Here is a 15,462-nt window from a genome sequence, read left to right as displayed (position 1 = left end):
ACCTTAAAATGCTTGCCAGTCAAGAACCTTACGAGAAAACATTAAAATATTGTAGGCCCACGTTTGAGTAAGAAAACCTTTAAACTGCTTATTCAAAAAACACACCTGCTTGACCGAATTTACGATTCGTCTCAATAAAGACATCTTACTGACTCATCAATAACCACACATCTTTATTTAGACGTAAATAAAACATGTTCCTCAATCTTGAAAAACAATATACAGTAAAACGAAGATGCACACAAAACACGTCCACTGATGAAAGAAAAAAAGAAAGAAAGTAGAAAAGAGTAATCATGTCTGTATGCAATGGTGGGTTAGTAACGGAACGTTTTGGCACAAGTTTTAGTCAGTGATGAGATGACCAAGCGACGTTTTCAGAGAAGAGCCGACATGCTAATTTCAATCAATCAATCAGATGTACCTATTGTTAAAACTGACATTTCAAACACATTATTTTTTCTGTTTCTTTTGTTCTTATTTATTCATTTGTTTAAAAGTAAAAAACAAACAAACAAACAAAAAAGTTTAAATTTCATAACGACTTTTAACGAGGGCTGGACAGAGAAAATTACACTCCAAACAGAGCCAGGCTACTCGTGTCTCGTCTTAAAGCGTCGATGACCAGGGACACTTTATTTAGTAGTCCGTTAAGCGTTAAGAGTTCCGTGTAGTCTGAAATAATCCATCTTTAACAGGAGACTTCCTCTTCAGCTCATAGAGCTGGTATACACCCTCATTAAGCCTAATACAGTTCACACATACCACTGGATTTTCGCTCATACCTCAGTGAATTACTCAATTACTCAAAGTTCATCAGACTGACTAGTGTCATGTGTGTATGTCTACAAAAAAATATCTTTACATTGGGCTCCAAAACTTCTGTACAAAAAAAGCTTTTGTCTAGTTTCCCTTGTTAAATGCAGCTTTTGGAACATTCCGGCAAAGCACCTGTGCTTTCAAGCACAGACAGAAGCAAAAAAAGAAGACGGGGGAAAAAAAGGAGTTCAATCCCTCGTCATATTCACATGTACAATATCAACAATATATATACACGGGGCCGACAAACAAACGATAAGTGGGACAGGGCTGAGTCTCCTTGGTCGCTTTTCTCTTCGGTGCTTTCACTTGCTCTCCAGTAGAGTCTTTATGTCTTTAATGCCGTGCTCTGACGCGACCTCGATCACATGGTCCAGAGCGTTGAGACGTCCTAAGAGTTTTACCACCTCCTTTATGTGTTCCCTAAAGAGAACACAAACAACATGCCACCCATATAAACACAGCCAGATCTGTCCGTCATCAGAAACCGCCACTACCACCTCAACTGTTACTCCTCCTGTGCACACTGTGTACATGCATTACAATCATTCATAGAAACAGGGCATTGTATTCTAGTCTTAAATCATTATATGTAGTATACTTTATATATATATATATATAGATATAGTTATAGTGATATATGTTTATATAAATCTTACTATAAAATCTTACTATAAAATACTAATCAGATAATTAATTTGTTAATCAATATTAAAAATTGTCAAATTTATAATGATATGGCAAATTCTATCATTCTGAGTGGGGGTTGTGAGTGTAGAAGCAGACAGACAACTCTCACTCATGTGCTAAATATTACAGGGGGTAAGTATAGTACCTGGTGTTTCTCTTCTCCATGTCTGTGCCTCCTATGCCGCTGCGATAGAGTGTGCTGGCCAGGTGCTTCAGGTATCTGCAGAAGTTCTCCAGCTGAGGAAGAGTCTGCTGCCCCTTCAGGCTGCTGAACCACTGCGCAGGGAAGCAATCCACCACCTGGGGGCGCCAAAGTACAAAAACGGTTTTAATAGTGAGAGTGAGAACTCATTTATCTCATCCAGGGGGTTTTTTTTTTTTTTTGCTTGTTTCTTTTTTTCCCCCTCAGATCCATCTCTGGAAGTACTGGTGTGTGCTGGGTCCAGCTGTCAACACACTGTTGTAAAGGGACCCACATGAGAGGCTCTGCGTGGGACCTACAGAGGGACCTGGGAAGACTCAGCCTTTTCCCAACGTGGCCCCCGTTCATTTGAGACTCTTTTCCCGGAGATAAGAGATGCTCTGATTCTCTTAGCGCAGTCAACACTCACTCAACACTCATCTCCTCAGTCTAGATGTTCATGTTTCATCTGGCACCCCAGTCTCTCTCTCTCTCTCCACTACCCTTCTTCTGACATTTCTTCTCACTCATTCATCCTCTCTTTTTCAACGGGCTATTCACACTGTTAATTTTTTTCCTGTAGCCCTACTGAGAGTCTGACTAGAAAATCGCTATACAAACACAAAGTATCATTATTACTGTTAGAAGCAGCACTTAGAATACCACTGGTGCTTGTATTAACATCATTATATTTGAATGTAGAGAGGTTTGTGTGTGTGTGTGTGTGGGTAGGGGCCTTACTCTTCTGCTCTTTTCCACACTGTCCTCCCCGGCCTCCGTGTTCTGCAGGGCAGAGAGGATGTAGCGGTTGAGGGTGCTGTCCACAGCCAGCTCTTTCAGGGTGGAGACAGACAGAATGCCATTCCACTGTAAGATGTTACCCAGGAGCTGTGTGTGTGTGTGTGTGAGAGAGTGTTCATGTGTGTGTGTGAGTGAGTGGGTGAGGGATAAAAAGGGACAGAGAGGGAGAGAGAAAGAGAGACATTAAAATTGACATTGACAAGTCAATGAGAACAGTTGAAACAGACTCAGATGAGAAATGTACCCAAGCGACTAGGGCCCAGTTCACTCCTTTCCTTCGCGCCCTTTTCTGCTACAGTCAGTGAACATCTAACAGGACTAGCCCTGTCCAACAAATATCATTACAGTGCCTTGTCACATAAATGCCCTGACTGTTCATTAAGAGAGTTAGGTAACAAAGAAAGGATGCACTGAAAAGAATTGTGCTCAGTCAATCAAAAACTCATTTGACTGTAGTTTGGTCTCCAGGGCACAATATGGAGACATGTAGACTTGACATGTTCCACCATGACAACTTTGGAAAAACCAGTTACTTTACTGTACCACCAGTTACAATCTGGGCTCAGATGTAATGGTGCAATGAGTGCGTGCTGGTTTAAATGTTTGCCGGTAAACTGTATTTATTACTGCTGACTGCAAGAAACAGTTTGCTCTGAAATTGTAAGTTAGCTATCAATGTTAGTCGAAAATCAAACTTTTCCTCTCTCCTGACCTTGACGCAGGACCAGAACTGCCTCTGGAAAAACAAGTACGGGCCTGAGTTCCTGTTCTCCATCACACTGTAGGGGGAAAAAAAGGATTTCAAGATCAGTCAAGGCAAGCACCGTTCGAAAGGTTCAAACAGCTATGAGAGCAGTGGCGTAATGCTAAGGCAAGCCGTTTAGTAACCAAAGGGTTGTGGGTTCAAATCCCACGCGCGGCAGTTCAATTTTGATGTGCCCCTCAATACGGCACTTTACACACCAGTGTCGCGTCGGCTAAACGAAGACAAGTGACACAGAATGACGGACAGGTGGAAAGGCGGCTCACGTCTCTAGCAGGTATGAAAACGTTTAATATGATTAGGGATAATTCATTTAAACTGCTCTGCCTGATCTGAATATTGCTGATGTTAGTAAAGACACTAATGAATATCATGTCCTCCATGTTTCCCTGTGAGCGTTAGAGCGTGCCCAGAATAAAGTGAGCATGTATGCCGATGCTGTGAATGGATTATGATGGTTCGGGCGATTCGGGACAGATTTGGGGGCGTTCTCTCACCTTTTGGGATACAGAGGCATGAGGATGTCGTCATCGAGAGTGCGTCGTGTTCGTAACACAATTGTCCTCAGGACTTCCTGTCAGTACATACACGACAAAGGGAAAGACTTTGGGTTTGGGCTTTGCGACGTTTTGAGACAGAATGAATCACAGACAGAATGAATCACAGACAGAATGAATCACAAGACTTTTGTGGGCAGACTGCATTTGTATTCAAAACCCCAAAGTATCTTCTAAACAGCTACATACTTCTGCGTATTTGACCAGCCAAAGCAACACGCATGCCACATGTTTCAGATTTCCAATGACAACCCTAATGTTCACACCACTGCTTTCTAAACCAAAAACAACCCTTTTGCACACTGTCCCGTCTCTGCCGTATGGGCCTTAAGGTCTGGTGTGTGTCGGACGCAGGTGTCTGAGTGCAGAGAAGGGGTCTGCAGCGCTTGCTGACCTGTGTGTTATGGTTCTCCCCGTGTAGTACGGTAGGGTAACCTTTAATCAGTTTGTGCATAAAAGAAACCAGTCTGGAGGTCTGACTGCTCGAGAGGGGATCCCACACCTGGTCTGCCAAGACTGCAGAGAGAGAGAGAGGGAGAGAGAGAGAAAGACAGAGAGCACAATTTAATTAAGAGAGAGAAGTCAGAGCTTATTAACTGAAAATCTTTTGTTTGCCTAATGGAAATGAAATTTGGTTGCGTGTGCGTTACGTTCTGGTGGGTTTTTTTTGTTTGTTTTTTTTTTTAACGCTCTGGACTCACATGCCAGTTTGGGGAGGACGATCCTCTCCACGATGGAGGGCAACAGACCCAGGTCAATGTCCTCTTTGTCCACAGTGGCCTGCTCTTTACAGCCGTAGAACAGTAGGGACTCAAACCACAGCATGTACTCAAAATTAGGGCAGTCCATCTGAAAAAAAACAAAACAAACACCACACACACACCCACACACACACAGTGACACAGCATGTACTCCAAATTAGGGCAGTTCATTTGAAAACACACAAACACAGTGACAAACACATCACTCCACTACACCCTCAGTACCAGCCCATTACCGACTCGAGTGCCAACAACCAATTTTCTTTTCTTACAAACATACAGTATGACACGTGTCAACATTACTTGACAGCTTTACCATCGTGTTTCTTACAAACACCTACATGTTTCAATGTTTTATAGACGCTTTAGTTCTAAGAGAGACAGAGAATTTTCTTTCTTATTTATTTATGGAGGTGGATGTATGCTTCAGGAGTGAAGTCAAGTAAAACAAAGTGTCAGTTGACTTCATACATCACCCACCTCTCGGTGTCTATCATTCGGTAACAGTGCGTGTCATTTCTGAACAACAACAACCATGGCAACCAACCTGGCCTTATCTTCAAGTAACCAATCAGAGGTATGCAAAAGCGAAGACCCCTATCTGAACGCATCACAGACACACAAATCATTCTGAATTTCAGAAGGCACTTTTTTTTTGTTTTTGCCTGCGGTGTGAACGAGGCTCGAGGCTGGGCGTTGCGTACCTCCAGAGGGGACCACGGGATGAGCTGGAGGCGGATGAGCGGGCTGAAGAGTTTGGGCAGACACAGGCCGATGTAGGCGTCCCGGTAACAGTTAAAATAGAGCTTCCTCCACTCTTCAAAACGAGACTTGATACTGTCCAGAGAATGGAAATCCTCAAAGACGTCTTCAAAGACCTTCTTCGACTCTTTCAAAATGCGATCTGGAATTTAAAAAAAGAAAAAAAATACAAAACACAATGAAGATAAACAACACCTACAATAGTCTGACATGTTCAAAGCATATTAAAAATAAGACTAAATGCACAACTAAAATTTCTCATCATGCCAGAAACTGAATGAATGGTTGTTGGAAATGCTACTTACAGTAGAGAGATTTTTATTTATTTATTTTTTTAAATTAAATAACAAATACATTCATTATTCTGTTTAAACTGCCTTCCATTTCTCTGCACTTCACATTATAGAAAGTCTGTATAAAGGTTTTCACTGCCTCATTTTCATCTGATAATCTGTAAATATACAAACCATGTAGTCTAGCCCACTAGCTATTTTCAAAAACTCGACATCTTTTTAGTATTTAACCAATTATTATGGTAGCCAACATTTATAGTATATGAAAATAAGTATCACTCACTTTGACTTATCAGTCTCTCCTCCCTGTGCTAACCAAACACTGCCTTTACAGAGGGCGTGAGGGAAAAAGGTTGGTCAAGCCTTTTGTAGTGTGGAGCCCTACCTCTCTCCAGACTGAAGCTGGTTATGTCAGTGGAGGTCTCCTCATCGTCGCTGGACAGTCCTTCTTTGTGTTCGGCCCTCTTTCCGCTCTGCTCCCTGGCCTGTCTGCGCCGGGTCCTGCCCCCCAAAAACAAACAAATCAACACCGCACTCCCTCGCCAACCCCCCCAAAAAAACCCTGTTTCGGGCACATTTCACTGTTTCTCCAGAAGGTTCATTTGAGAATGGAAACCTTGGTCAACTGCTATGGTCAACTATCATGATGACTTTTAACGGTTGTTTGTGTGGAGTTATTTTTAAAATAACTTATTTTACTTTCCCTTTAAAACACACCATTCTGGTCTATCCCAGCATCCATTGCCTGGCCCTATCCACCGTATGCTAACAGTTCAATGAAATGGAAAAATTCATAATTTTGCATGTCTGTCAAACAATCTTTGATTTAATGCTTCATACAAAATAGCTGTCTGAGACACAACAAAGATGTATTGAAATGAACAAAACTGCATTTTCATTTATTCAAATCCTGCTGCGTGGGTAGGCCGAGCGGAAACCGTACCGTCTGGCCTCTCTCTCTGCGATTCTCCTCTGCTTGGCGTGCTCCTGATAGGCAGCGCGGTCGCGGCCAAAGGAATCCAGATTAGGGGCCATCACGGCCTTATCTGAAACAGACAGGTTCGAAATTACAGTCCGAATAAAGACAGGGCGAACACACCGCTCTAACTCGACTCCCTCAGCACGTGTCGTCCTCTGCCTGACTCGACCTCAACTACACGTCTCACACAGACAAGTCAAAATGCCCAGAGATATTAGACTACAATGTCCCTTTTTTTTTTTTTTGGGTAGAAATATTCTTTGTACATGGAATTCAGTGCCTGAAAGTTTGTTTGTGGTTCAGTTTGTTATTTCACAGTCCACCAAGTTATTTATTTTTTCAAAAAAAGACATCAACATGACTAGTAAGCTACCTTAAAGGAGGAATGCGTGTAAAAAATCCCTGATAAAGGACGTGTTTCTGAACCATGCTGGTTAGAAGGAGTGTTTTCTTAACATTACAGCTCAGAGAATAAAGAATTTTTAACCTGATACATATGAGATTATTTTTTTCTTGTCAGTAAGAGGGTTGTTTAAGGGTATCTAAAATGAGAAAAGCTTGCACTAGCTGTACTTGCACTTACCTGTGGTCAGAATCTGATTAACGTTACATCATGTGTCTGTTAGAACGGTCAGTGATTCTTCACTGACACACACACACAGCTATGTACAAAATATGTTCAGACAGCCCCCCCCCCCCCCCCGCCCCCAAACACTCTCACTAACTGACACCTCTTTACTATGGTGAGTAAAACACACCCAACTTTTTCTATAAAGAAAAAAAAAAAAAAAACTTTGGAGAAGAAGACTAAAGCCAGCTAATAAAAACAAGACAGAAGCTACCACAAAGTCAGGGTTAAAAGGTAAAAAAAAAAAAAAAAAGGAAAGAAATGAAAAAAACACACTCACACACACACATACACTCACACAGAGAAAACAATGAGGCCGTTCAAATAAACAATAAAAACCTTCAAGATGGACTGACTTGAATGGCTTGAAAACTCCGACGATTCATCTTTTATATCATCCTGTCTTCTCTGGACGAGCCGGGCCGCCCGTTGCCGCAGTAACTGGTGCATGGCAGCTTCCAGCTCCAGGACTGCAGGCACCTGAAAGACACGATGACTGGTGTGACAGCGGAAACACGGAGGCCGGCGGAGGCCAGACCCTCGCCTCAGGGCCCAGGGGGCTTTGCTGGAAGGCGGGAGAGTGCGACGGCAAACGACCAATGATCACCTCAGGTCTCCTCTTTTAATTTTTTTAATTTTTTTAATTTTCACCACAGTGATCACAGTCAAATCCTTCAACCTTCTGCTCGGCCATTTATTTATTTATTTTTTTAAACCAGTGCACTCTCCACAACCCCATCAAAGGCCAACTTTCATCTCCTTCACAAGTCTCCTTTGTCTTTTTTGGTTGGGGGGGGGGGGGGGGGGTGCGCTGAAACAAATGTTTGCAGTTAGAGGTTATCCAGGACTGATACTTGGCTGTCCATGCCTTTCCTAGCTGTGAATGAAGACTGATGCATTACAGGACAAACACACAGGGTTTCATTATATTGTCATCTAGTGATATCCTTTATCAATTTTCAATGGTAAGTCACTGACAAGTAAAATATAGCAAAATTTCAACTGTCTGTAATTTAAAACAAAGGACGCCCAAGACTTTTCCCACAGAGCTTCACTCCTGCGTCTTTTTGCCCTCTCCTCTTAATTTCAGGCTGTGTTTTTTTTTTTCCTCCCACAAGGGAAATGAGTGAATTTACTTTTCAGCCAATCAGACATCACGGCGATCGGATGATTTGAAAACCAGCAGGAGTTTGGCCCTCCGGGACCTGGCTTGGGCCACTTTTGATTTACAAGCAGCTCCTTAACGGTGACTCCAAAATGCACTCTCATAGCTTTAACAGTACAGACAAATGATAGATATTAAATCTATACTGAGGGAAGCACAATGGTAGGTGTGGGTTTGAACGTAGTTTTAAAAAAACTTAACGTCACATGACAGAGGTAATCAGGGAGAACTGAGGTGAGAAAAAAAAAAAACAAACCCAAAAAAAAAAAAAACAAGGATTAAAATGAAACAGAGACAGAGAGATCATTTCTCCCTTACCTTTTCACTGAAACACTCAAGCAAGTCTCGAACATACCCTCGCATTTCTTGCAAGAATTTATACTGGTCTGCGACCTCTTGGGAAGAACCTTCCAGCTGCTGAATGGTGTTGTTCGAGGTCTCCAGCTCCTCCTGGATTTGCTCGTAGCGCCTAGCGTTGGCTTCATGCCCCTGGCGCATAGAGCTCAGCCTGAGAACAAGGCACACATGGGAAAGGGAAAGAGAGAGAGAGAGAGAGAGACACATTCATCATTCCATTCCTGCCACGGGCCATGCCGCGTAGTCGCTCCGTCTCGTTCTGCAGCCGCCTGCCGCTTCACTTCCAACCCAACCAGAGCTTTAAATGGAAATATTCTTTTTCTTTTTTTTTTTTTTTTTGAACGGGAGACGTGGTTCTGTCCAAATAAAGCAAGTCGGGGGCCACTTATCCGAGCCATATCCTAAACCAGACGTTAACTGGAGGTGTCTGGAGCGGAACCTGCTTAGAAAGTCACTCTCGCTTATAATCAAAATATTTATCCATTTATCCAAGTCAACAAGCACAGCAACGCTCAAATCACTTCCACTAAAGCTTCTCGGACAAATTTTTTTTCCGCCACAGTTCATATGTTTACATTCATACATCAGTCTGGATGCAGCTAACTGATAACAACAACCACTCATCAGTGTATCTTAAGTGTTGGGCTGACAGGAATCAAAGTAAACAACCAAAGGAAGAAAAACTAAAAAACAACAACAACAACAAAAAAACTAGAGTGTGAGATTGTGCCTGCTGAGGGAGGGGCTACGTGGCTGGGGTCCAGCTGTCGGAGGGATTCTGTTAAAAAGCTTGGGGACCAGAGCTGCAGTAATGGACCTGCGACAGCACAGAGATCTGAACCCAGACGGGAGCGATGCTGAGACGATCGATGCCAGGGGATCAGCGAAGGCTTTCGCCACCGCTGTCCGTTTGATGCTGTGTCGGATACGCGGGCGCTTTTTTTCATCCGATAACGTTAAAATGCGAACGTAACGCCTCCAACACTAACGTAGGAAAAAAAGCGACAAACAAAAAAGCAAACAAAAAGCTCCCTGTGTGTGTGTGTGTGTGTGTCTTTTCTACGGGCGAGTTCACCGTGGTACAAGGAAGGGTATGGGCAGATGTGAAGGTAAACTGTGATTACAGGGGAACGTGGAGGGGAGGGGGGAGGGGGGAACCAAACAAAACACGCCGAGCGTAAAAGGCTTCGACCCCTACCTGTCCACAAGGCGTTTCTTTACCAGAGCAGTAGTGATGGGACCTAGATCACTACTAGGGATAGGGTAGCTTAACGGGCATGGGACTTTTTCGGGTTTGACTCCGTCTGCTCCTGCGACCGGGGCGTAGGTGTAAGGCGCGCTGTAAGAGGCTCCGTAGGCCTGTCCGTCAAACCCACTTGGGTAATACACATTTGTTTCCTCCGGCTGGTTGGTCTGGACCTGTAAAACAACGACGACGATGACCAAACAGGAGAAAGAGGTTCAGCGGTGGAGATTTTCTTTTTCAATTTGACAGCAGCTTAAATGTGCAGTTTGGTGAAAACCTTCATCAGTTATATACCATAAATTTCCTTTAAATTTAAACGAGATTTTTACTTGTGTTGATATATGGGTTGACTGATTAACAATCATCTCCTTGAAATGAAACTGCCGATGTGATTTTTCTCATATGTTGTTTCAGTGGTCTAATATTTATCAGTGTTTTACACGGCTATTACAATACAGATGACCCTACTCAGCCAAGACAAATGTCTTTAAAAATGGTACGGTTTGGAAATTCACTGCTGATACGGCTGCCTCTATTCGTACCACAGTAAATAACACATTTTTGATTGTGTTTTAATTACATCACAGAAAATGAAGTGCTTTCTGGGAAAATTCTTAAGTTCTTAACAGTTCTTAAAAAGTGCATTTTTAAAAAGTCAGAAAACTGTTTAATCAAAACCCAGTATAAGATGTCAACAAATCAAAAGTAGGCCTCAAGGGTAAGATCATAATGAGGGCCTGCTTCAAACAGGGTAACCCTCCCCTGTAACGCCAAAGGACAGAGGGGTCATGTGGTTTCTAGGAGCTGACCTGTGGGATGCTGATGCCCTTCCTTATCTGCTCTTGTTCCCAGCGGCTCACTTCTTCGTCCTGGCCATCAGTGTCCAGGGCCTCATCGTCACTTCCTTCAATGCCTGAGCACAGCACAGGGGAGAACACAGGAGCACAAGTCAGATCCATCGCCAACAACACAGGTCAGGTCCATCGCAACAGCAAAGGTCAGATCCATCACAACAACACAACACAGGTCAGATCCATCACAACACCACAACCCAGGTCAGATCCATCGCAACAGCACGGGGGGGTATACCAAATATGTGGTTTAATGACTCAACCGGATAATTTAACTCAGAGCAAGGAGTAAACCTCCTAATAGAAGGGCCCTATGGCTTCATTCTCCTAGCAAAACAAAGCCATAGAGCTCCTCTTTTACTTACTCTGAGGTAACTTAGCTGGGTTAGTCACTAAACCACGTACTTGGAATACCCCCCCGGGTCGGGTCAATCACAACAACACAACAGCACATTTGATCCAACACAACAGTGCTAGTGTAACAGCACAACCGCACAGGGGAGAACACAGGAGCACAGTTCAGTGCCACAGTAACAACTAAACCCTACAAGGGAGAACACAGGAGCACAGTTCAGTGCCACATTAACAACACAACCGCACAGGGGAGAACACAGGAGCACAGTTCAGTGCTACAGTAACAAGACAACAGCACAGAGAAGAACACAGGAGCATAGCTCACTCACCAATCTCTTCTACTATTTTCTGCCGCTGAGTCTTCTGTTTCACTCCGCTGAAGACGATCCTCTTCTCATCCTCGTCTTCATCGCTCACTCCCCCCTCGCCCTCCCGGACCAGCCGCTTCCCCGCCGCCTCCGCCTCCACCAGGGGCGTGTCTCCCCCCAGCTCCCGAAACATCTGCCGACGTTTACGAGCGGCGTGAATGAAGGCCGCATCAGGGATTTCGCCTGATAACAGAGATACAGAACGTCACTGGCTGATAACGGGGAAAGAGAGAGATAGGGAGATAATAATAACAAAAACAGAAATAAACAGCATAAAAAAAGCTCTGGCTTCCGGTCGCCATACTTACGAGGCTGCATCACTGAACATGTGCTGATTCAGTTGCTAAGTTACAGCTCCGTTATGCAAACGAAGAGGAAACTGGGTTTGCAATTTTAGTTCCGCTCACGGAAATGTAGAAGAGAGGGCACGCTGTATCTCGTCAAGCATCACCTTATTCGCTAATGTTACGGTCGAATGACCATCAGAGCATAATAAAAAAAGTTCTGCACATAACGAGCGTGGTTAAAACCAGACTACAACTGCTCGGATCACAAATGTGCACCGAACCGAAGGTCCTGCACCGAATGGTATGGTACAAATACACCTGCTGTTACACCCCTACTTAAAGCACAGTCAAAATTGCATTACTTGAATGGTTTACGGACTCCTTACTATGGTTCCTGTATAATCACTGGCAAAGTAAGATAACTGGCAAATAGATCAGGGCCACAAGGAGAAGGATCAAAGAATAAGGGGACAGGATCAATGGTTCAGATATAGGAAAACCACATCTGGGTCTGGTTGATAACACAACATGGGACAGGTGGACCAACAATTGGTCTGGTCCATTTGACGGACAGGCCAGCGAAAAGGCGGTGGAGGATGTTACCTGGCCTGAGTGAGGTCAGAGTGGACAGAGCCTGGGAGAAAGGCGCTCCTGCGTTCATTTTTTGCTCATTGTCTTCATCCTGGTCATCGTTACTGTCCACCTCCATCTCTTCCTCTCCTTGCTCACTGCTGGCTCTGCTGCTGTCCACACCAGAGCCCTCTTTACCCGAAAACCTGGGTCTGTGTGGCTCCACCTGAAGTCAAGCAGAGTGAACCTTCACGGTGACGTCGACAGAAAATGAAGAGCTTCTAAAATAACTGACATTATACACTATTGCTTGTTTACACGGAGACTGTTTTGGATCTCGGTGTCCAACAATTACTTTCAGATGACAGCACACAGTGGACACAATAAACACCCTGTCAACAACCTAAAAACAATGTACAACACAACACAACACACAATGCAGTAACACCACAAAAAAAGCATCATAGTCAACCGACAAATTTTTGTTAAGCAGTAAATGGAATAATGTGTTTTTTGTTTACCTGTGCTGATGTCTTGGTTACCATGGCTGTTTTTTTCCAAGTCCTCTTTGTATTCCTTCTTCAGCTGTTTGACGATTTTCTTGCTATGATTGGACTTCTTCACTCGGAACACCTCCGTATCATCTGCAAGCGGACACCAAGCCATGTAATCTAGCTAAAACCTTATAAATTGCAGCCTGTGCCTTCATATATGTTATGCGTAAAAGTTCATAATACCTACTGACATCACACAGAACGTTAAAGTTGTCCTCTATATCACTCCTAAAGTTCCTCTATATCGCTCCTAATGTGAACTGCAGCAGTGGACAGCTACGTAAGAATGTCAGGTTTAAATTTGTTTACACTGACAGATCGTCAGCGAAATTGTGTAAATTCGTCTGAGACTGACTGTTCCTTATCCCTCATTCTGACCTCACCTTTGACGCTAAACCTCACGTAACACACGCTGGCAATTAACAAGAAGATACCAAGCATCTAGCTAATGACTAATTGTCATCACCTAAAAAGTAACTTTCAAGTATCTCATTAGCTGACTATGCTGAGACGTAGACTCCACGAGGATGGCAGCAAGAACCGGATTGATTTTAAGTTGCTGGCGTCGGATCAACTAAGTAGCAAGTAAGATTATTTAGCACAATTCGTCACCATATTTTCTACTATTCATTTTATCTAGCACACAATTTGTTGGCTAGGCTAATAAACATTTGGCTACCTTCTTCATCGTGGAAACTCAGCAAGCTGGCTTTAGGGACACCGCGGCTTTCCTTGTTCTTCTTCTTCTCTTTAGCGGGCTTCACAGCATTGGGCTGAAATCCATTTCCAGTATGAAGGGGAAAGTTGCTGCCGGCAAAGGTATCTGTATTGTGAATATTTGATTGGTTTGAAGTATCCTCGACCGTAGGCCCGCATGGCTGCGCTTGCACAGTCTGCGGTTGTTGACCGTCCTCCTTTTCATCGTCATCGGATTCATTCCGTCGCCTGAAATTACACCTTTTAGCCTTTTTAAACATGATGGTATAGCTGCAAAACTGAGTTAACCTGGGATATGCTAGCTACTTGCAAGATTTATACAAGGCGCCAATGCTGCCGGTGACTGCAAGTCTACCATTTTCCTGCATATAATTACTGAAGATTACCCGGATGAAGTTTGCTTTCTCCATCGGAAGCCACCATATCTGAGAAGTTATGTGCGTCTCTGCCCTCTAGTGTAGCGGATGCTAGGGATGTCGTCAAACGAGCACATGAATGGTCAATGTAATATCTTAGTTTACTTTCTGATTTAACATTTCAGAAGAATCAGGAATAGGTAACTCAGTGTGATCTTAGAGTGTAACTCTCCCGAAACTATTCCACTGACAGGCTTCTTAACCACAGATCCTGAGCAGTGAATTAACGTATGAATCTACCACGGATTCCTTAATTGTAAATAAAATAAATGGAAAATATCTTCCAAAATTCATATGGTCCGGGCAATCAAAGAGAAAAAAAGCCCCTTTTCCACCGGACAGCCATCAGTTTTTTGATAGTGCTACGTGATTAATTCAATAAAATAAAGTGTTAAAAAAAAAAACAACTGACTGGTAACATGGTTATACTAACAGCATTGAAGTGACTGAGTTCTGGTGTTCTTCAAAGCTTTTTTATGGTTATTATTTTGCTCCCTTAACCAGGAATCTGAGTAGACAGGTTAGGTAAAATTTCTATGGTCAGGAAAACTCAGTAAGGAAAAATAATTCTCACTCATTCATATCAATTTAAATATCTATTTGACCCAGGTCTGCTGGACACAAATGAGGGAATATCTTCATCTCCTGCTGCTGAGAAATGTCAGTAAATAAACAGAAACTTCATTAACCAGAAACAGGCGGCACGACGACATCCTTTAGATGGCAGTGTTTACCTGCAGACTGTCATGTGGAGAAGCGGTCTGAGGGTGAATAAACTATTTTAGACCATTGTGTAGGATTATTGATATTTGACAGAAAACCAATACAAAAAAACATTCCAATGTGTTACAAAGGCTTCCTCCTCCGCTATCTGAGCGTCGTTTTAATGCTAGTGTAATGAATGGAAGTGATGACATTTCCTACAAAAAAACTGCCCCCATTACAGGTGATATGACGAAAGCCAGGTACTATGGTCAGAGCATCGTTTTAATCTTATATTAAAATGGTAATGGAATAATATCTTTTCATCAACAAGGATTCATTCCCTCCTGTTCATCGTTAAGAAACTATTTTCATCCATAGAGAACTCTTTCACACAATTCTTCCATTGAGGCTTTTCAGCCATTCACGATTCTTGTAATTGGTTTCAACCCTACCTTAGAAAGTTGAAAGTGGAATAACGCTAAACAGATTAGAATAATCAGCAATTGATTCTACTTTGACTTCACGAAATTGTTGAAAAAGACAGTTGGGACACTATTCTTTTCTTTACAAATAACTGTCCAATATTAGTCAGACTTACAGTTTTACCTGCATTTTATGACAGTTTGTGCACAAGATTC

At 43.0% G+C, this 15,462-nt stretch overlaps 1 protein-coding gene across 2 annotated transcripts; it reads right to left on the bottom strand.

Annotated features, from left to right (window-relative positions):
• Window positions 1-167: 167 nt before the first annotated feature.
• paxbp1 (PAX3 and PAX7 binding protein 1) lies at window positions 168-14,054 on the bottom strand. 2 transcript variants are annotated; one of them, XM_030792545.1, is made up of 18 exons: window positions 13,666-14,054; window positions 12,954-13,076; window positions 12,466-12,624; window positions 11,537-11,758; window positions 10,812-10,915; window positions 9,955-10,175; window positions 8,718-8,907; window positions 7,591-7,714; window positions 6,571-6,673; window positions 6,013-6,128; window positions 5,277-5,476; window positions 4,513-4,660; window positions 4,206-4,327; window positions 3,752-3,828; window positions 3,204-3,270; window positions 2,432-2,578; window positions 1,655-1,809; window positions 168-1,242 (listed from the first exon to the last, which is right to left on the bottom strand). In XM_030792545.1, exons 1-18 carry the CDS (start codon window positions 13,961-13,963, stop codon window positions 1,125-1,127), a joined length of 2,694 nt encoding a protein of 897 aa, XP_030648405.1. In that variant the 5' UTR covers window positions 13,964-14,054; the 3' UTR covers window positions 168-1,124. The 2 variants fall into 2 exon arrangements, with proteins under 2 accessions (XP_030648405.1, XP_030648406.1); XM_030792546.1 differs by lacking the exon at window positions 13,666-14,054 and having other exon boundaries at window positions 12,466-12,658; window positions 12,954-13,053.
• Between the last annotated feature and the right edge of the window lie 1,408 nt (window positions 14,055-15,462).

This window comes from Chanos chanos, chromosome 15 (assembly GCF_902362185.1).
Source record: "Chanos chanos chromosome 15, fChaCha1.1, whole genome shotgun sequence".
NCBI classification, from domain to species: Eukaryota; Metazoa; Chordata; class Actinopteri; order Gonorynchiformes; family Chanidae; genus Chanos; species Chanos chanos.
The sequence above is the reverse complement of the archived record's forward strand: the minus strand, read 5'-3'. Positions and strand labels throughout refer to the sequence as shown.

Coding starts and splice junctions, on each gene's coding strand:
- paxbp1 (XM_030792545.1), bottom strand. CDS start 13,963: ATGTTTAAAAAGGCTAAAAGGTGTAATTTCAGGCGACGGAATGAATCC. Junction 12,625..12,953: donor TAACCAAGACATCAGCACAG/GTAAACAAAAAA, acceptor TTTCGGGTAAAG/AGGGCTCTGGTGTGGACAGC. Junction 6,129..6,570: donor GCAGAGAGAGAGGCCAGACG/GTACGGTTTCCG, acceptor TTTGGGGGGCAG/GACCCGGCGCAGACAGGCCA.